The sequence below is a fragment of the Macrotis lagotis genome, chromosome 1, assembly GCF_037893015.1.
Source record: "Macrotis lagotis isolate mMagLag1 chromosome 1, bilby.v1.9.chrom.fasta, whole genome shotgun sequence".
Classification (NCBI taxonomy): domain Eukaryota; kingdom Metazoa; phylum Chordata; class Mammalia; order Peramelemorphia; family Peramelidae; genus Macrotis; species Macrotis lagotis.
The window spans coordinates 707,099,959-707,123,319 of NC_133658.1; the positions used below are offsets into that span (position 1 = coordinate 707,099,959).

Sequence of the window (23,361 nt, forward strand, 5' to 3'; positions counted from 1 at the left end):
TGACAATATTGTGCAGGCTTCAACTAATTTCCATTTATATTGTTTTCTTGATACATTTTCCAGGAGTTTTTAGTTTTTTTCTTTTCAAACAGAAAAAGCATGACTAGTTCTTTATTTTCCTAAGCTTGACTTAGTGTATTACTAATCTACCAACATATTGAATACTTAAAGGTAAGGTCCTTCAGAAAACAAAATGACTAAAATGCTATTAGAACCTTAGACCTTAAAGCTTTATCTGGGAATTTGAGAGATAACTTTCTTCTCCCCAAAATCTCACCATTCCAATTGTGTTGTGAAAAAAGGGTCATTAATATTGAAGATCAAAGTAAGTTTAAGTACTGTAATTCAAAGTTCAAAATTCAACTTTAGAATCTGTCTTTGGCAATAATGAATAACAGATGGAGAACTACTTCCCCAATATTGTTCTGGTAATTATCAGTTGGGTCCCCAGAAGGCGGTTGCTACCTTCTTGTTCTGAACTCCTAAAACAATAGTTTATGAGCTCCTACCAAAGTGTCTTTGTTGACCCTCAGCCCCTAATCCTAATTAACTTTTTAAAAATATACTTTATTTTCCCCCTGATTATATGTTAAGATAATTTTAACACTTTTTTAAGTTTTGAGTTCCAAATTCTACCCCTCTCTCCTTTTCTCTCTCCCTAAGACAGTAAACAATCAGATATGCATTATACATGTGCAATCATGATACACTTAGCAAAATGAGTCAAGATAGTAAAGTAAAATAGTTACAAAATGCCACCCCTAAAATCTTGGATACACCCAAAATATGTGTGGGTTTGTATAGGGTCCCATGTAAAGAATGGGATCTTGAGGCATAGCTGTATCCATGAACCCATCCTGTTAGAGTGGGATCTAAAAATCCTTACTTTTTTTTTATGGAATCTTCTTATGGTTCCCTAGGGGTATAGAATCTCTGCTGTGCAAACTGTTGAGCTCACAGCATCTGATCCTGTCTACAATTCAACCCTAGATTAGCCAATGCTAACTATCTCTTCAGTTCATAACTATCTATTGTCTATCACCAAATATCCCCCTCCTCAAAGCTGTTGTGGTGGCCACAACAAGTGGTGGCCTGTATACATGTTTATGTGGATGGAGCAGGTATGTCTCTGCTCCATAAATTGTGTCTTGAATTTTCTTGGACCAACACATTCTTGACAACTGAATGGTTTGTCTTGCTCTAGGCTCCATGAGCATGCCTAATTCATATGATTAACCTATTTCCTTGTTATCTTATGACTTATTCAAAGAACTGTTTATATTTTGTTAAAGGATATGTGGCTGTGGTCACCATTTTATAGTTAGTTTAAAACATTGTTTTAACCTTATCTGACTAAATTCTGCCACTCCATCAGTGAGGGTGAAGGAGAGGAGAGAATTTATATATATATATATATATATATATATATATATATATATATATATATATATATATATATATATATATACATATATGTATATATGTATATATATATAAAATATATATATATATACTCTCCTTTAAATAATTTTTTTTAGAAATCCAAGAAATGTGAGAACCTATATAAGGGGCTTCAACAAAAATAAGGTAGAACCAATAGTACATTATATGTAGACTACAGTGATATAAATAGAAATGATATTAAAAGGGAACAAAAATGCAGTTTGGATGCAAAGAACAATGTTGTGTCAACTGGTTAGTCAAAACACATGTCCTTCCTTTCTTTTAATAGATAATAAACTTCAAAAAAGTAAACTATTAAAGTGTAAGGCATTTCTAGTGGAGTACTGTACTTCTAGTCACAACCATTGCTATTTTGCTTAACTATTTTTGTGTAATATACTTTGGTTTAGTAGTTTATTTGTATGTTTGTTTAGATTTGTCTGCTAGGTTGAAAGAAAAATTATCCCATTTTTTTAAAATGTATCTTTGCTTTTATAGGATGAACTCAACTATGGCTGGTTAGATGGAAAACATTTCAGCTTTAGCCGCTGGTCTGAAAATAGTGCACAACTTGAAGATTGTGTAATTTTGGACACTGATGGTTTTTGGAAAGCTTCTGGCTGCAAAAGCATTCAGTCGGGTGCTATTTGTTATGCCTCAGGAAGTAAGTTATAATTCTAAACATTTGTACTCTTAAATTGTACTATCTCTAAGGGATAATAAGCTTTAAGGAGTACTGTGACAAATCTTATTTCATACACTGAAGTCATTTACTACTATAAAATGGTAGGAAAATGTACTCTTGTAAATGGCTTTCCACAACGGATGTATGCTCTGAAAAATTGTGTGTAAATAATATTTTTGTAAGCTAGGTATTTTCCCACTGACAATGTTTTCAGCTGTTTTTAAACTTCAATTTTCACATAGCATCAATTCCTGATGCTTTTGCTTAAAGTTTTTGCTTCTATCCACCTCTAGATAGTTGGTATTTAAAAGGAAACCTTTTATAAGTCATTAATATGCATTTTATATTGTGGTTACTTGAGAAGTGTTCATTGAATAGTCAACCTCTAGATTAGTGTTTGTAATTGTGTAGATTGGTTTTTCTTAAAGTAGTATATTCACTCTAATTTTTTTCAAAAAATTCTGTATTCCTTAAAAGAAAATTATAACTGAATTTCCTTGGATACTCAATAGCTGGAAGTATTTATTTATTTTTGTTAAAGAATGTATCTATTCAGATATTGAAGTATCTTATTCAAATATGACTCAAGAAGTTACAGAAAGGTCTTCAGAGAATTTAGTCAAAATTGTTCTAGGAATTTGATAAAAAGTCCTTCCTGTTTGTTTTTCTGAGGCGGATATTTATGAGACTTTCTATGGCAAAAGAAACATAAAGACTCCAATTTATTTAATATTGTCTTCTTTCTAAAATTATGCAATGAAGTCAGGAAGGGTTTTCCAGGCAACTTCCCTTCTAAAGAGAAACACTGTTATTTTAGTTCAAGAGGACCAAATGATCATGAACATTCTTTTTTCAGTTCTAAGCCATGATATCAAAGTTCTGTTGAAAATTCCTAATAAGGTCTAGGAGGTTTACTTTATGGTAGTTAACATTTGTATCTAAAATGGTTTGATAATCTAGATATCGTATTTCCACTTTTTTCTAAAATATGAGTGTAAAGATATTTTTATTTTAAAATGTTTTATATTAATGTTCCTTCCTAATGACATATAAGTCCCCCTAATTACCCTTAAACAAAATAAGTTGATATACTTATTCATGCCTTCTGAGAATGGATGCTACATTTATCATTTTTAGTCAACTGCCATTCTGGTAAGAGGCAGAAGATCTCTTTTGTTGTTCTGTGGTTGCAGTTCTGTTCAACTTTTTCAGCCCCCATTTGGGGTTTTTGTGACAAAGATATTGGAGTGGTTTGTCATTTCTTTCTTCAGTTCATTTTACAGGTGATGAATCTACAAACACCATTAAGTGACTTGCCCAGGGTCACACAACTAGTAAGTGTCTGTGGTTGTATTTCAATTATGTCTTCCTGACTCTAGGTCCAGCTCTCTAATCTAGCTGCCCTAAGCATTCTTTACTTTTATCTACTAAAAACACAATTAGTAACAACATTTATCAGAGTGTTTGTATTTTTAAATTTATTTTCCTTTGTGTTATTATGATTGCTATGTAAATTTTTCTCATACTTCTGTATTCTGCATTCTATATTAGTTTACACATGTCTCCCTAAAGTTTTCTAGAATCTGTATATTCTTCTTTTTCTGCTGGATAACAATAATATTCTATTCCAATTAAATGCCACAATTTGTTTCCAGTTCATTGTATCACAGAAAGTGCTGATCTAAATAGTTTTGTGCATGTGTCACCTTTCCCTCTGTCTTTGACTTTCCTTGTAGTATACTTGTTGTAGTACCATTGTTGAGCCAAAGATACATTCAATTTAGTAATTTTTCTATTAAAATTCCAAGTTGTTTTTAAGAATGATTGGGAGAGGGGGTGGCTAGGTGGCACAGTGGATAGAGCCCCGGCCCTGGAGTCAGGAGTACCTGAGTTCAAATCCGGCCTCAGACACTTAATAATTACCTAGCTGTGTGGCCTTGGGCAAGCCACTTAACCCCATTGCCTTGCAAAAACCTTAAAAAAAATGGTTGGGAGAATGATACCTGTGGTGCCTAACTTGTGGATTTTCTAGTAAGAAAAGTGTTTCATACATTTGCTACATAGATATGAGTAATTATAATCATATGACTATTGTTATATCTTCTAGATAATACAGAAAAAGAAATAAAGAGAGTTGACACTGTTAAATGTCCATCTACTGTTCTCAATACACCTTGGATACCATTTCAGAATAGTTGCTACAATTTCATGATTGCCAAAAATAGGTTCCTTGCAGTAACAAATGATGTTGTACAGCTTAAATGTCAGGAGCTAAGTAAGTATATTACATTTTAGAATTTATTCTATGATTTTCAACTCTTGTATGTACTAAAAAGATTAGATAAGAAAAAGGGAACATGTTAACAATATTTCTATTTCATGGTATACACATACTTCTCAGAATTTCTCATTATTTCCCTTTATATCATATCATTTTATTTTTTAAAATGTATGAAAATTTCTGTATTGGGAAGATAAAGGTAGTAGCAGCCTCACTCCTTCTCCCATCAGTTTTAGAAATAAATAGGTAAACATAAATTTGTTGGTGTTTAGTCATTTCATTCACGAAATGGAGTCTTTGGAGTTTTCTTGGCAGACTTTAGAGTAGTTTGTCATTTTCTTCTCCAGCTCATTTTACATTTTACATTTACTGAAGCAAACAAGGTCAAATGAATTACCCAGGGTCACACAGCCAGTAAGCTTCTGAGGCTAAATTTGAAGTTGGTTCTCTATCCACTGAACCACCTGGCTGCCCCATAGTTGTAGCATAAGTTTAGCTTAATGAGAAAAGTATAAAAATCATTCAGATGTTAACATATGGCTTAGCAAAGGTTGGGGTAAAAAATGAAAGTTTGAAGTGAGGTAGGCAGGCCAAGCAGGAGATTAAAATAGAGGAAGAATGCTCCTGATAAGATAAACTTTAAGGATAAAATTATACTTACAAGTTATTTTAAAAAAAAAAGAAAAAACTGCTCCTGTCTGTCACAAATAGTCCCTATTTAAGGCAGGCAGGCAGGCAGGAGGAAAAGCATGAATAAAATAAACCCCTTACTGTAAAGTCACAAATAGTAGGCAGAACTGACCAGGGGCCAAGGGCTGATTATGATACAGTTGTGGAAGGTGCAGGGGAGATGGAGAAAGTATGAATGCCAGAATAAAAATCCAATGCAGGAGCAGGACAATGTTCAGTAGCAGCAGAAATGTAATCCATCCTCCTTGTCTTCGAATCTAGGATATCAAAGAACTAAATTCTTATCCAAGGATAAGCAAGTATTGGTTCTATAAACTTGAAATAAAAATACAGTAGGACACAGATGATGTGACATTTTAAAACTAAGTCAACATGTGGCCCCCAGAGATCCTATGTATGGATCAGTGGCCCCATTTCTATTTGACATTGACACCACTGCTAGAAATATGAGTGCAAGAGATCCATTTAACCCAAAATAGTTTGGCTATGCCTTTCCTATCTGATCCTTTGGGGTGAGTTTCCTGGATTGCCTAGTGACTGATGTTATTGGTCTTGACCTCTGGACAGGATATGTACAGTTCAGTATATACAATTCAGAATATACAATTAATTCAGTCAGCATTTTTTAAATGCCTGCTACATGCTGGGGATACAAAGAAAGGCAAAAAACAGTTGCTTCCCCTCTAAGGAAGTCACAATCTAAAGGGAGAGACAACATGCAAACAATTATGCACACACAAGCTATATACAGAATAAATAGGAAATAATCCAAAAGGGAAGGTTTGTAGAATTAAGAAGGGCTATAGAAAAGTTTCCTGTAGAAGATGGGATTTTAGCTGAGACTTGAGATGTAGCTGAGGAGTGAGACCATTGGAGACTTTGTGGACAAGCAGTGAAACTGTCTTGGAGTCAGGAGATGATGTGTCTTATATGAGGAACAGGAAGGAGACCAATGTCACTGAATTGAAGAGTACATGGTGGGGAGGGGAGGGAAAGAGAGTGGAAGGTATTAAAAGATTGGAAAGGCAATGGGGGGGGCTACCTTATAAATGATTTTAAATGTTGTATATGTGTGGAAGGAAAGTGAAATCTCTCTGATCAATCAAGGTTTCACCAACTTTATTTTTCCTCTGGTTAAGAGAGAGAATCGTTCAATCAACTTGATTGGGCCAAGATCCCTGAAGGTAGAAAAATGAATTTTAAGCTCATAACGACTTTCTGAGGGTATCCTTTATTACCACATTGGTAGTTGTACTCAGGAAAGGGAATATGTCCTCAGAAAGTCTTCCTTGAGAGAAAGTTATGTGAAATTATGAGGAAAGGGGAATGGGATAGCTGAGGTTTATTAGCAATTGTTATTTGTCCTTCATTCTTGAAGAGGAACACGACATGAGGGAGGTGGTGCCATGACCTGTAAGTAAATTAGGTTTAAGTGAGGCAGGAATAGATACAGTCATCAGCCTCACTTTCTCCTCAGGAGTCTTTTAGATCCAAAACCCAGATATAGATCAGCATACCCAATAATAGGTTCCAGGTCAAGTCCCACTTGGTCTTGTTTGCCCTTGTTTGACTCAGAGTAAATGTAATAGCAATTGGTTTATTAGCTATAATTTGTAGGAGGATGGTTTGTTTAAATTTTTCCTATGCCTAATACTCTGAAAGCTTACTACAGATTTTTATGTAATATGAATTTGCCCCTACCCACCATCTTCACTTAACCTTATATAACAAAGGCATTCACAAAATACTTTTATAAAAGTCATAAAATATATTAAAGTGCTATTATTAAATATTGTACCATGATAAACAGAATTATGAAAAGTAGAATTACCTTTTATTATAAAGTATATATAATACTGTACAATTGGGCGGCTAGGTGGCACAGTGGATAGAGAACTGGCCCTAGAGTCAGGAGTACCTGAGTTCAAATGGGCCTCAGACACTTAACAATTACCTAGCTGTGTGGCCTTGGGCAAGCCATTTAACCCCATTGCCTTGCAAAAACCTAATAATAATAATAATAATAATAATAATAATAATACTGTACAATTAAGTTAACATAGGTATGTAGAAGGTTGCCCCTTCCCCATTACACCTAGCCCTTATCACTGGTGGTTGGATAGGCAACTTTTTATGAAGCTATTAAGAAATGTTTGAACAATGACTCTCTCTTTTTTTTCTTACATAACTGATGATATCAAGCAAGATTATCCTTTTCTAGAAGCATTTGAACTATTCAAAATCTTGACAAATTTGGATCCATCTTTTCAACACAGGAAAAAATTTACCCAAATAATAAACTACTTTTGTCAGCTGTTTCACTGTAAACCCTTTTGGATTGACCTTGGGTTCTCCAGCTTACCTTTCTTCTGCAATCTTTGTAACTAGCTAATCAACCATATGCTTATTTGACAGTTCTCTATGAGACTCAATCAAGTGCTCCATATCATTCTCATCTTCTTCTAGCTCAACTAATTCTAGCTCCAGTTCTGTCCTAATTATACTTCTTCAGACATTTCATCCTTATCAAATCCACAAAATTTGGAAACAAGCTGCAGGCACACTTTTTTCCAAGCTCTCCTCATATCCACTTCTGTTTCATCTTCCCATGGCCTTAGCAATATTTCAGATTGCATGGTAAAGAGTTCCAGAAATTTCTCAATGTCCTTATTTGTATCCAAAGCTGCAAATGTCTGGACAAATTAGTAGGTAAATAATATGCCTTGACATTTATAATCACTCCCTGATCCTGATTTCTTTCAGACTTCTTTACATGTAGTCGAATTTGTGCAATGTGAAGTTACATTAAGCAAAAACTGTATATAGAACACTGTTCACTATTCAGTTTTATTTGTGATAAGGTAAATTTGTCTCACAAACCATTCTGTGACATGGACTCTTAAAACATAGTATTAATATGAATAGTTTGATTGTCTCCATAAAGATGGGTTGATACAGTATGCAAAGGCATTTTAATGTTTGAAAGTGAAGGTTATAAACATATTTTCATTTCTGTCCTATATAACTCATTCCTTGTCTGATAGAGACCAAATTTAGCTTCTTGACCTGCTTCCCATTCCTATTTAGGAGTGTAGAGAGGTGTTTATATTGACATGGTAGAATAATCTTTCGCTGTAATTGGGCTCTGATGAGCTCATTCATCAAAGTAAACCTAAGTATTAAATGTTAACAGTTTTGACATGCAGTTAATTGAAGACTTTTGATTTAATAGATCCAAAGGCACACGCTCTGAGTGTTCGAGATGAAAGAGAGAATGACTTTATTCGTGAACAACTTCTGTACTTCAATTATATGGCTTCATGGGTATTATTGGGTCTAACTTATGATGGTGAGTTATATCTAAAGTCTTTTCCCTCCTACTTGGTCTTGTTCTACATAATTGCCTGTTTGTCAATCTACAAAATTAAGGCTGACCAATAAATATATAGCTTCCATATTTAGGATCCAAAGCAAAGAAGTAAGAAGGAATATCTTCATCTTATTAAGAACTTTTGCCCCATTCTCACCCCTCACTCACACGCTACTCTTTCTAAAACTTTAGAGTCAAAAAATGGAAAATTATTTTCCATTTAATTACATATATCATGGAAGATCTGGAATTGGATAGTAGAAAAGAGGTCTGGGTTAGAGATTTGCGAATCATATGGAGGTGATAATAAAGACATAAGTTTCCTAAAATATATATTGCTTTTACCAGAACCATTCCACCCCATGACTGATTGATAGGGAACAGGACTTTTGATGATGGGCTGCTATGGGAGTCTCTTGGCCTTGAATTCCGAATTTCAGTAAGGCACCATCCTTACTATTTAACACATATAAAATCTTTTCTTCTCAACTACTTTCAGCTAAAACTCCCTAGATAATATCACACCATTCCTCCCTTCCCCTTGAAGATGGGTAACCAAGGGCCAATAGAGAGTGGCAAAGTTCAATAATGGTAATGGTGATGATGATGATAGTCATCCTTCAGGATCAAAGATGACCATACCAACCAACCAAGTGATTGGTGGCATAACTTGCACAATTATGTATATTATAGTGAGGTATACGCTGTGCAAGACATCCAAGCAAGCACCAGCATGACAGAATGCAACAACCCAATATAATATATATTTCATATCTATAGTATATATATATGTGTGTGTGTGTGTATGTTTGAATACACATATATATATATATATATATGCATGTGCATAGATGACTAAACAGGTATGTATATGCAGATATGTGTGTATACATGCCCAGGATGGTGGAAGAGAGTGAAAAACTGACAGAAAAGAGAATCTGGAAATCATTAACTCTTGACTATTTAGGGTGTTTTCTTGAAATAAACTTAATAGAGTAATTCCTCTATTTAATTCCTCTTTCCTCTTTAGTTTTGACTGATGACTCTATAGAGTTCTTATGATTTCTGGGTAAATGATTGGAGTTTGTGTGTGCACACACACACATATATGACAATAGTTAGATTAATTTTATAACATGAATATATTTTGTATCTGGCCATATATGCCTGCATACACAGACAATTGGTTTAAATTTTTCAGTCAGTTTTTCTTGAGTCTTAATCACTAGAAACTTCATATATTTTTAAAATAGACATTTTTTTTATACAGATGTGATATACAAGACAAGGTTTCCTACATTTTTCTGTATTGTAGACTCCTTAGGCAGTGTGGTAAAGTCTATAGACCTTTTTCTCAAAATAATATTTTTAAATGCATAAAGTAATAGGATTACAAAGGAAATGCCATTACATTGAAATAATTAGTGAAATATTTTTAAAATTTCACAAATCCCATGTTAAAATACCTCTCCCTTGGGGCAGCTAGGTGGCACAGTGGATAAAGTACTGACCCTGGAATCAGGAGGACCTGAGTTCAAATTTGACCTCAGACATTTAATAATTACCTAGCTGTTTGATCTTGGGCAAGTCACTTAACCCCATTGCCTTAAATAAATATATTTTTTAAAAAAGATACTCCTCCCCTCATGTATAAATTAAGAGGTTTTTTTAAAACCATCAGTCTAAAAACCCATTTTAAGAAGGTACAACACATTTGAATTTTTTTCTAATACTTAAATCTATCTTAAAGAAATACAGGAATAGCATGCAGCTACCTTCTTCTAAGTGAAGTACCCCAAATTCAGTTACTTTGACTATTAGTTGGTATGTGGTACAAATAAAAAGTACATTTCTAACCACATCTTATATGACAACATGCTGAATTTTGTTCATCCATACTTACTATTTAACACATATAAAATCTTTTCTTCTCAACTACTTTCAGCTAAAATTCCCTAAATAATATCACACTATTCCTCCCTTCCCCTTGAAGATGGGTAACCAAGAGCCAATAGAGAGTGGCAAAGTTCAATAATGGTAATGATGATGATAGTCATCCTTCAGGATCAAAGATGATCATACCAACCAACCAAGTGATTGGTGGCATAACTTGCACAATTATGTATATTATAGTGAGGGATATACTGTGCAAGACATCCTTCTCACTTGTCTTTACCATAGTCATTCCACCCCATGTCTGATTGATAGGAAACAAGACTATTGATGAAGATCTGCTGTGGGAGTCTCTTAGCCTTGAATTGTGAATTATCAGCAAGGCATCACAGTGCACCAGGCAAGCACCAGCATGTGATGTCTGGTGACAGAATGCAACAATTCAATATATCAAAGCCATATTCAATGAATGAATTGTCTGAACACCTTTTCCTCTCAAACCTTCCACTTTTGAGCTAAAGCAGGTTCATCAGCCCACTTGGCAAAGAAAACAAAACTAAACACAACCAACGATGGAGAACCAACCATCCCTGAGCAAGTGAACTCATTTCCTTTGAGGCACAGCCAGGAAGGGGCACAAGGACACATGGAAACTTGGCAACCTGGGTGACAAAGTTAAAATTTAGTTGACAGTAAAACATATATCTGTTGTTTGGCCTCATGATATCTTTTAGATATAAATGGAAAATATTTCTCTTGAAGATTGATGAAGAGAAGTTTCTAATGAGGATTCTCAGGGAGAATGACCTCAATTTCTTAAACAACCAACTGAATAATAGCAATAATAATAACTGACACATATGTAGCCCTTTCACATTTGCAGAGCATTTCAATTACATTATTGCATTAGATCCCCAATATGTAAGATATAGGCACTACAAATATTTTTAAGCTGATTTTGTAGATGAATAAACTGAATATGAGAGAGGTTAAGTTGCTCCCTCAGCATTACCTATCTAGTGTTAGAGTTGATACTTGAATTAGTACCTTTCTGATATAGGTAGTCAAATGTTCAGTTACAATCTTGATGTTTCAGATCAGTTTGTATTATCATTCTCCAAGCCAGCTCTGCAAAGATTATTTTGTTGCTTATTTTTTTTAAATTTTGACAGGCTTAAGATGAGGTCATAGAGGGGCAGCTAGGTGGCACAGTATATAGAGCACCGGCCCTGTAGTCAGGAGTACCTGAGTTCAAATTTGGCCTCAGACACTTAATAATTATCTAGCTGTATGGCCTTGGGCAAGCCACTTAACCCCATTTTCCTTGCAAAAAAAAAATATGAGGTCTTGGTCCAGAACTGGAGAAGGAAGTTTCAAGGTGCTAGAACCACAACGTGACCAAAAGAAATGCCCATCACCTGGTGGAACTCATTCTGAGCAAGTGTTCTCTTTGCATAATGACTATGAGATGTATACATCTGTTTACTAAGGGGGGGGGGAGCAAAGAATTTTGGGAGAAGTCAGGTATCCTTGACCTTGACATTGGAGCATATGCCTTATTCTCTATTGGTTAAGAGAACCATGAAAATAAAGCAGCAGGCTATAAAATGTAAACATATGTACTGCTTCTTCTTAGTATAATTACTATAGACAGATGCTTAGGTTCTTTGCCAAGTGAGATGAGAACCAGTAGGGAAATGGGAGTAGCTAGGCCAAAAACTGGTAAGAGAATTGGAACATGGATGAACCTGGCACCATTTGTTATGCCAATTAGAATTTTGATGAGGTTGGCATCTTCTTTGCAAACTACTTATAAGACTGGACTATAGCATTAAATGCCACATTGAAATTTCTGAATTTATGAATAGCAAATACCATATATGCTTATGCATTTCCTCCATCTCCACCATCACTTTTGAAGAGAATGTATAATCTTTAAAGCTTGTTTAAAGTCAAGTTAGTGGTTCATTGTAACCCTGAACATGTGTAAGGTTAGTTGAAGAGGTACAAACTGAGGTTAATTAAACCTTTCTTCATGAAAGCAAATGGAAGAATGTTCAACCTCTATTCATGCCTCTTCACTTTCCCTTTTCAAGTCTTCAAATACTTCTAATAAATAGTAGCTGAAATTGATAGCCAAGACAACCCCTCCTGAGAAAATTATTTAACAACTGCCAAAGTTAATGGCTCTTGACCAGTAACCTAGAACTCTTTCTCATTGTTACAATTTAGCAGTCAAAAGTTTATGAAAATAGGAGGGAAATATTGTAAGGAAATGTAGCAATTTCTGAAGAAATATGCAAAATTTCATTCATATGTGTTGGCAATATTTTACTTCTGTTTACCAAGGTAAAGATTATTGAATATTAAATATATCCAAATACTGATAGTTTAGATCAAGACTACTGCTTCCCAAATTTGATCTTCTAGTATCCTGAGGTATTGACACACAATAAAATTATACTTATTCTTTTAACATGGTCAATTAAAAGCATGCTATATAGCACTCTTGTGGTGAAGCAAAAGTATTGCAAAATCTGAGAGGGAAAGAATGACTCTACTCCTCTGAAAATATCAGACTAATAAAAGAAGGGCTATGAGAAGAAAGTTGTCAAATTAGACCTATTAGCAGTCCCAAACGGGTGTATGAGATTTAACAATTTTGTTTCTGATCATTGAGAATATATTTTTTCTCTTTAGATGATTCTTTAAAGTGGTCTGACAGCACTTCTTTGTCCTATACAAACTGGAAAACAGGAAGACCAACTATAAGGAACAACAGCTTTTATGCTGGCTTGAATACTGATGGCTTCTGGGATATCTACCCTTATAAGAATGTCAAAGAAGCTCTTTATTTTCACCAACGTAGCATTCTTGCTTGTAAAATTGAAATGGGTAAGTAATGAATCTAATTGTGATAATTAAGAGGAAAATGAAACTGGGCTGAATATTAGTTAAGATGGCTTTGTTCTCATTATAATTAGAAAGGGAGAATTTAAATTCACAGGTGACAGTTTTTTAGCATAATGGGAAGTGATCCAAAAAACTGCCTAGGAAAATACTAAGGATACAATCCTGTGATTGATTAGGACTTTAGAAATCGAATCCATTTACAGCATATTGATTAGAAAAATGTGTAGAGCTTTAAAGGTAGTTCAAGTGGAAAATATTTAAAAAAATGTAAAATACAAGTACTGATCTACAATTTTTTTTATCATAGTGCTTTGATCAAAGTTGAATTTTTAAGAATTTGGACCGTGGTCACTAAAGATTTGAATTTAAGGAGAGTTAGCAGTCTTAGAATCAAGAAAACTTGTATTTAAGTCTGACATCTGACAAATGCTAACGATGGGCTCTAGTGATTAATTCAATTAACCTGCCAGTACCCTTAGTCAATTCTCTGACACCATAAGCTGCAGAATCAGTGCTGATCTCTTCTGTATTACCAGTTCTTTTCTACATAGATCCAGTCCCTCTTGCAATCATCACTACTACCAAAGGGGGGGGGGGGATAACAATGAAATATAAGCTAAAAAAAATTGTCTTTGCCCAATATTTTAAAGGATTACCATTTAATGATATATTAATAGCAATCAAAGGATTGCAAAGTCCTTCCTCACAATTCTATACTGTATTTTCATCTTCATTTTACAGATTTAAAAACTGAGGCACCTAGAAGTTAAGGTACTTGCCCATGATCAAACAGCTAATACATATGTAAGATAGAATTTAGATCTAGGTCTTTCTCCAAGTCTGGCATTCTTTTCTGCCATACTGCTTTGTTATAAGTGCACTGGACTTGAAGCCAGAAGAACCTGGGCTCAAGTCACAACTCGTGCTAGAAATACTTGCTCTATCTTACCTTTTTAAGGCTGCTATAAGAAAAGGGTTTGGTAAACTTTAGAGTGTTTGTGTGAGCAATGCTAATTACAACCTAACAGAAAAGCTTCCTAATTTAAAGAAAAGCTTACTAACTTAAACATCATTTATTGAGACTGTAAATGCCTTGAGGACAGGGATCATTCACCTAGCATAGTGCTTAATATGTAATAGGCCTCCATAAATATTTCAATGGTTATTTAGAAATAAGTATAAAATAATCATCCTTTTACTCTAATTCTTCTCTTTTGTACTTACCAATTTTTAATGATAAATTTAACACCATAATTTTATGTTAAGTTTTTAGCACAAGGCATTGCACACAAATATGCATTTAAAAAATACTAGCTGATTGATTGATTGTTTGAAGTATAGTTTAAATATGTTTAAATATCTTATTTAAATATCATAGTTGAATACAAGGAAGAAAACAATCGTACCCTGCCACAATTAATTCCATATGAAGAATCTATATATAATGTTGTTCAAAAAAAATTCACATGGTATGAAGCATTGAAAGAATGTTCCCAAAATGGGAGCTCTTTAGCAAGTGTGCATGACAAGAACAGTCAGCTCTTTTTGGAGGATCTTGCAAAACGCGATGGATTTCCATTATGGACTGGACTGTCAAGTCACGATGTAAGTAGCAAATTACAGAATTTATGTGTCTAAAGCTTTCTCACACATATTCAATCAGCATTATCTTCACTTAGTAGATGGAAGCATTCAGCTTATAAATTATGCATGGATCATAAATAGGCCCTGCCCATAAATAAGTAATTCCAAAAATTACTTTAAATTTGCCATCTTTTGGATATGATTTCCAAACCTGATGTTATAATTCACTGTAATATATTAAAAATGAGTCTGATATCAGCGCTATTGGGAATTTTCTTTTTACAGACATTTCTAGGAATTTTTATAGCTCTGGACCATATTATGCCATCTGCCTTACCAGAAATCCATGTTATCTTTTGAGGTTTTGATGCAGATAAGAATGGTGGGATCAGATATCATAAGAAAAATACCATATAACCCCCCATCAAAAGCACTTTTTACCCAGATCCTTTCTTCCTATGTGTGTACCCCTCCTTCTTTGACACCATTAAATAAATATTTCTACTTTTTCTATCTAAATTGTAGCTGTTACCAATATACAAAAGCAGTGAATCATATGAATGATATGGCTTCTACAATGATCCTGAAACAAGTCAAATGTAGAATAATAATGACAGTAATAGAATTTGAGTTTGTAATCCTAAATTAAATAGATAATTGCTTATGTCAATTTAAAGAAAGTTTCCCTATAAACTAAAAATGGGATCAGAGGATCATAGATCTAAAAGGGATTCAGGTCAACCCCCTCAAATTACAAATGAAGAATTTAGACCCAGGGAAATGAGATCACTTATGCAAAGTCATTTGCTACCCATGATACTTTGAGTAAACATCTTATTCTCTCCAGCTCTCATTTACTTAACTGTAAAATATCATTGTTAAGATACAACTATCTCTAAGGTCCCTTCTAAATCTAAATATCTACTGTCTTAAGAATGTGTTTTAAATAGGTAGAAAAAGTTCTTTAAGATTATCACATGCAGGTTGGCTAGGTGGTGCGGTGGCTAGGTGGCGCAGTGGATAAAGTACCGGCCTTGGAGTCAGGAGTACCTGGGTTCAAATCCGACCTCAGACACTTAATAATTACCTAGCTGTGTGACCTTGGGCAAGCCATTTAACCCCATTTGCCTTTCAAAAAAAAACTTAAAAAAAAAAAGATTATCACATGCAGGGGCAGCTAGGTGGCGCAGTGGATAGAGTACCAGCCCTGGAGTCAGGAGTACCTGAGTTCAAATCTGACCTCAGACATTTAATAATTACCTAGCTGTGTGGCTTTGGGCAAGCCACATCAACCCATTTGCCTTGCAAAAACTTAAAAAAAAATATCACATGCAAATGACTCCCAGAATTTGTCACAATGTATTGAGCAACTTTTAAAAGACAGAATAAAACTTCAAGTTCAGTATTTTGATTTCAATTTGTTTTTAAGAAAGTGTTCTAAGTTTTGTATAAAATCCTGAAATTAAAAGTCCTAGATCAACAAGCCAAATGAATATTCCCATTAGCCTACTAAGAAATACAAAACTAATATCTCATCCCATTTTTAAGTGCATATAGTGGTTGGGTTTTTTTTTTCTTACCTAAACTTGGATCTAGATTCAGAACATTATTACCCATTAAAACAGGGAAGTGAATCAACTTTTGAATGGTCTGATGGAAGCACATTTGATTACATTCCATGGAAGGAAAAAAATTCTACAGGAAATTGTGTTGTCTTGAATCCTAAAGGAATTTGGAGGCATGAAAAATGCAACTCTGTTATGGATGGTGCCATTTGCTATAAAGCTAAAAAAGGTAAGTCTTGCTTTAGAATGTTATGTTTGTTGCACGTATTTATTACTCAACACTGCTTTGACTGTGCCTTCTTTGATCAATGGAGGCCTGTATCAAAGAGGTTTGGTCACCGAACAAGAGTTATCCAACCATTAAAATAAGTTACAACATCGGCTATCTCCCTGTCCCTCCCTCCCTTCTGACATAAGTATAAACCCATATATAGTTGTGCCTACATAGCAAAATGTAAATTTATTTACACTATTTTTTGGAAGCGAAGTAGTATAGTGCCAAATCTGGAATCAGAGGACCTGGTTCACATCCTTGCTCTGCCAGGATTTAGCCTATATAACTTTCTATAAAATGATCTAGCCTTCTAGATAGAAGAGTTAGGTGGAAAAATGGATGGAAAACTTTATCTGAAGTCAGCCTAATCTTCACGAGTTTAAATGTGACCCAAGATACCTACTAGCTGAGTGACCCTGGACAAGTGACTTAATTCATTTATAAAATGAGCTGGAGAAAGAAATAGCAAGCCATTCCAGGATCTTTGCCAAGCAAACCCCAAATGGGAGTCAGTGGGCAAGACAAATTTCTAAACCACAAAAAGTCTCTAGGTTCCCAGTTTCCAAACTATAATCTTACAACTTAACTCCACTCATATGTGAAAGTTAATTCTATTTCCCCAAAATATTATATATATGGAAGTCTTTTAGGAAACTTGGTGTAGTAGATTAAAGAGCTGGCTGTAGACTATTTAAATTCAAACCATGACTTGGACTCTGTCTGGTAACTTTCTGTCTTCCAGAGCAAAGGACAAACAATAATCTATGTGAATCATAGGTACTACCCCACTGCCATTTGGCTGGCCAGCACAGTTCCCGTCTCCCTCCCTAATAGGGTTATCACATCCTTACCAGTGGGTGCTCTGCCTAAAAGAATTTCAATTTTGATCTTGGAAGTTAGATATCTTGAGTTTTGCAGGCCCCAAACCACTCTAGTTCTCATTGACTCGTCACAGTGGGGTCCCAGGCCAAACCCCCACTGGGCCATTCTTTGGGCCCCCATTGGCTCAGAGTGAATTGTTTCTGTTTTGGTCAGAAACCCTGAAGGTCTTCCCCTACTAGATTATTTTTCTTTTAGACTAGTAAAAGAGGCCATCCTTTGCTTCATTTCTTTCTTATCTAGCCTAATCACTGAAATGGACATTGCCTCAATCAAACTGGGACTTGTTAAAGACCTTAGCTTTAAAAGGCCAAGGTCTTCCACAGCATCCAATCATTCTGATTTATATCTGACCACTGAACCCAAAGGGATCCAGGGTGACTTTGCATAGCATCCCCTCACTTAAATCCAATTCACTTACCTGTCAGGGTATCATCTCCCCAATGTTATGGTCTTCTTCAAGAATTAAGGACAAGGGGCAGCTAGGTGATTCAGTGGAGGAGGAGGGGCAGCAAAGTGGCACAGTGGATAAAGCACCAGCCCTGGAGTCAGGAGGACCTGAGTTCAAATTCAGCCTCAGACACTTAATAATTCCCTAGCTGTATGACCTTGAGCAAGTCACTTAACCCCATTGCCCTAAATAAAATTTTAAAAAAAAGAATTAAGGACAAACAACTCCCTTCTGAATGTGAAGTCAAGACAACTCTCTTTAGGCTTCTTGTGAGGAAACTCACCGCATTATATCAGCAATAGCAAAAGTATCAGAGGTTCATAAGTTTTAGAGCTGGAAAGGGACCTTGGAGATACGCTAGTCTCATCTCATTTTACAAATAAGGAAGCTGAGACCAGGAGGTTATATAGAATGAATGTCTAAGATCAGACATCTTTATACATGATGGGAACTCTTCACAAGTTTAAATGATTATTTTCCCATGAAAACATTTAGATAATTTTTAAACACTATAGTTGAGTGAAAATATATACAAAATTCTCACCTTTGTAAACAGGAATATATCTACAACCATGAGACAAGACCATAAGAGAGTGTGGGACTCCATCTCAGCCCATACCAAAATAAAAATACTCTCTAAATTATTCCCAACAAGTAATCATCTGACCATCATAAGACCTCTTGGGTGGGAGCCTCCCAAAGCAGAACATTTCACTTGATGCTAGCTTGCAAGTCCCAACTATAGTAGGTTTTGGAAGTGGGGTTTGGAGAGGCATCATGGTATAATGGCAAGCTCACCTGCTCTGGATTCAGAAGCCTAGGTTTGAATTCTTTTTTTATTTGTGTTTAATTTTTAATTCTGATATTCTCAAATATAAAAAAGTCAAAATTCTTACACCAATCTTAAAAAGAAAACCATGCAGAACATTTAAAAATGTTTACAGCCTTTTGTTTTCTTTGCTTTCTTCTTTATACTAGAGTTTGTTGTCAACAGAACAGATTTTTCTTGTTAGACCAACCCTTATCCTGGTCCATATAGATGACCCCAAGATTAATGCCTCAGTGGTCCCCAGCGCTCCAAATTCTTAAGAGTAACCCAGTATGGTAGTTACCCAGCTGGGAAACTTCAATTGTGGCTTACAAAAGGGACATAAAAGACCTTTCTCCTAATGTTAACAAGTCAAAGAGTTCCTAAGTAGTCTTGTTCTATCAGTTAACTTTAGGTATTCTGCTCACTTCCAGGATTATTCAAGGCCAAGAAATCAAAGTTACTTTATGAACTTTTTTAGCAAGAAGACAACGTTCAAATCCTGTCTCTGAATCTTACTACCTTTATAACCTTGGGCAAAATTTTCCCAGGCCTCAGTTTCTTCATCTGTGAAATGAGGAAGCTGGACTAGATGTCCTCTGAGGTCTGTTCTGGCTTATAATCTATGGCAATTATCTTCTAGTTTCAATAATTTAAAAAACTATATCCCAAAAAGGTGAACTCTGAGAAGGGAGGGGCCCTTGCCCTTCATGAGCTATTTTGCCTCCTTGTGACAGATCTACCCTATACAGGAAGACACAGTTTCTTCTTTATGCCTATAAGTAATTATCATTTGAATCTTTTTTGTTTGTTTGTTTGTTTTGCAGCAAGGAAAGATTCTCTTCAAAAACACTCATCACAGTGTCCATCACCCAAAGAGACCCCATGGATTCCATTTGGAGATTCCTGTTATACATTTGATAAGACATTACACAATTTCTCTGAGGCCAAACAGCTGTGTTCAGAACTTGGTATAGTACACATTTTGTTACATAAGCTAGGCTAGCTCAGGGTGAGGATAAGAGAACAAAAGCAAAGAAATTCAGAATGATTCATACCATCCTAGGTAACAATATAGTTTCAGTGAAAATTGCAATGTAGAAAAAAATTGATTTTTTTTGGTTATGACAGTAACAAGTTATGTGGGTCATTTAGTTGGGTCTCCTTGGATACACAATTCACAGCAATCATTTACTCAGACTGGAAAAAATGTCCTCTGCATTGCATATCTAACATTATAGATCTAGCATCCTTACAATAACAATTTAACCATACAAATGGAAATCTCAGTATCCTCCTACTATTGTCTATGAGGAATCTTCCAATTTCTATTTGTCTGAAAATTGTTCTAATATGTGGTGAGTGTTGAATAACAGAATTATATTTACAACATGCTATTCCACAAATAAAACTTAGGATAAATTAAATAAACTCATAAAACTAAAGGATGTAAAGAATTCAAAATCTCTTTGGCTCATCCACATAGGAATAGCCTTATCATTATAGGCAGTTAGATGGAGCAGTGGTTAGCATTCTGAACTTGGAATGAGAAAGACCTAGATTTATTCCACCTGTATGATAAATCACTTAAACTTTGCCTCAGTTTCCTTCTCTGTAAAATGAGGATAATGGTACCACATAATCTACCAGAGCTGTAATGATGATAAAATGAGATATTTATAAAGCACTTTGCAAGCCCTAAAGTTTCTATCATCATTATCATCATCACCATCATCATTATTATGTACAATATGAGACAACAGGATAGTGTTTAATTACTTAGCATGAAATGTATTTAATACTTACATATTGAGCCTTCCTTTTCTGTTTGTTAGCTTATGAGAAGTCAGGCCTGACAACGCACTAATTCTTAAGTGTTTACATTAACTGCATAATCATCTGCTCCAAGTCCTTGTTATTCTATGGCTCCTTTGGAAGAATTTGTGTGGCTCCCTGTGGAAACCAGCTTAACTACAAACCCAGACCATCAAATCAATTGAAAAGCTATTATAAATCACCTAAACAATATACTAGACTGACTACTGAACATACAAAGACAAAAGTGGCAGAGTCATTGACATCAGGGAACTTACATTCTAATTCTGAACTCACATTCTAGTAAACCTTTTAGAACTTCAGCTTAAAAATTGAAGAGAATTTGTCATAGAATCATTAAATCCTGTACTTTGACTTTCCAGTTAAATTTTCTATTCCAAGATTCAGTAATTCTTGGAAAACAAGGCAGCACACTTATGAACTGATGATAAAAGAATAAGAGGAATCATAGATACCTATTTTTAGTCTTTCACTTACCAGTCAGGTGTTATTTAAGGATTTGTGATGGGGAGGTGAAAGTCCATTTTCATTATCAAATATACTTGTTTAAATTCTATCTTGGATAGAAGGTCTTTTGGAAGACTCCAAGAACCCATAGAATACTCACACATTTAATTTCTATCATATTAGAAACAAATTAAAAACTGATATATCCAAAAGATGATATTTTAGTCATTTAAAATTGGCTGTTTATTTTCCTTATTTCTACCTTATATCCCTAATAATTATCTCTAGCTTTTGTAAGGTTCAGTAGATGGAATCTTCAGGATCAAAATGTCACTATAAAAATATTTCTAAGAAGTTCTAATTCTCTAGGTACAAAATTATCAATCTGGAAATTTGGGGGGCTATTCTATCATACCAACTGTCTTTTTTTTTAGAGAAATAGAGGTGTTTATTGCTTAGTTCTAGAAGCTCCTGGTTACACATGGTCTTTTTCATATTAATCTAAATATAAAGTTTGGATTTTTGGTAAATATTGCTTTAAATTGTACTTTTTTATATCAACATTTTTTAATAATAGCCTTCTTTAATGTATTACAGTAGTCATGTGTATCTATTGAAAACTCCTAAAGTAGTTAGGCATGCCTTTAAAATACTAATTTTTATACTTCAGATAAAGCAGCAACCATTGTTACCATAAAAGATGAAGATGAGAATAAGTTTGTGAGCAAAATGATAAGAGAACATAATTATGTCACAAGGAGAGTTTGGCTTGGATTATCTCAATTCTCTAATGGTAAGAGGTACTTTTCTGTGTGTTCATTGTACAGACAAATCTCTGACTTATTTCATAGAAATTTTGGCTCAGTTTCAGCTTTTTTTTCCAAAGAATATAAAATGGAGAACTTTATTTAAAAATTTTTCATTATTAGGGAAATCAACAAATATTTCTTAAACCCTACTATATGAAAGTCCCTAGAGATCCAAAGATAAAAAAAATCTCTGCCCTGAAAAAGCTCACATCCTAATAGAAATGACAAGAGTTACAGATTTAGGCATATGCAAGATATAGAAAACAGTGGGGAAGGTTTAATAATGAGTCTTAAATTAGATATGTGAAATTTAAAATACCTCTGTGACATCCAAGAAGCAAAAACAATAATAATAGCTAGTGCTTTAAGGTTATCTCAGTTAATCTTCACAACAATTCTGTGACATAGTTATTAAAATTATCTCTGTCTTTCAGATAAGGAAACTGAGGTAGCAGCTAAGGTTAAGGGCTTGCCTAGGATCAAAAAAGTTAAAAAAAGAAAATTATCCAAGGCAAGAGTTAAATTTAGGTCTTCCTGACTTCAAGTTCAACATTCTATCTACTGTACCTACCACCTTAGTCACTGACCAATGATATGAAGCTGGATTTCAGGAGATTTGACTGGATATATGGATCCAGAAGTCATCTTCCTAGAGAAGCTAGATCCATAGGACCTGAGGAAGTCATTAAGATAGAAAATATGATAGTTAAGTTGAGCTAATATAATAAAAATGAAAACTCTATCAAATTAAATTACTTATTCAGTGCCATACCAATCAAACTACCAAGCTACCAAATAACTATTTGACTGAGGTAGAAAAAATAGTAATAAAATTCATCTGGAGCAACAAAAGGTCAAGAATAGCAAGAGAACTGATGAAAAAAACTGTAAAGAAGGTAGCCCAGCTCTACCAATCTAAAAATATACTATGAAGCAGCAGTCATCAAAACTGCCTGGTACTAGTTAAGGAATAGAGTAATGAGGTCAGGTAGGTGGATAAAGCACCAGCCAGGTTCAAAGCCAACCTCAGACACTTAATAATTGCCTAACTGTGTGACCTTGGGTAAGTCACTTAAATAAATAAAATTTAAAAAAAGAAATAGTGTAATGGATCAGTAGATTAGGATAGGTTCATAAGAAACAGTAATAAATGACTACAGTATTCCACTCTTTGACAAACCCAAAGACATTGGCTAAATGTTGGGGAAACTGGAAAATAGTATAGCATAAACTAGGCATGGATGCACATCTCACACCCTATACCAAAATAAGATCAAAATGGGTACAAGATTTAGACATAAAGTATAACACCATAGATAAATTAATAGACCTAAAAACACTCTATCAGGTCTCTGGAAAGGGGACAAATTTATGACCAAGCAAAAAATAGAGTACATTATAATTTCCAAAATGAATGATTTTATATTAAATTT

General features: G+C 34.5%; 1 protein-coding gene across 2 annotated transcripts in view; it reads left to right on the forward strand.

Annotated features, from left to right (window-relative positions):
- The window catches only part of LY75 (lymphocyte antigen 75), a 198,705-nt gene that overhangs the window by 102,063 nt on the left and 73,281 nt on the right, over positions 1 to 23,361 (forward strand). For both annotated transcript variants that reach the window (XM_074215876.1, XM_074215878.1), the window contains exons 26-33: positions 1,942 to 2,107; positions 4,236 to 4,403; positions 8,332 to 8,448; positions 13,063 to 13,257; positions 14,654 to 14,880; positions 16,485 to 16,653; positions 19,664 to 19,807; positions 21,790 to 21,912. In XM_074215876.1, the coding sequence (XP_074071977.1) occupies positions 1,942 to 2,107; positions 4,236 to 4,403; positions 8,332 to 8,448; positions 13,063 to 13,257; positions 14,654 to 14,880; positions 16,485 to 16,653; positions 19,664 to 19,807; positions 21,790 to 21,912 (1,309 nt within the window). The remainder of the gene's footprint in view (positions 1 to 1,941; positions 2,108 to 4,235; positions 4,404 to 8,331; positions 8,449 to 13,062; positions 13,258 to 14,653; positions 14,881 to 16,484; positions 16,654 to 19,663; positions 19,808 to 21,789; positions 21,913 to 23,361) is intronic.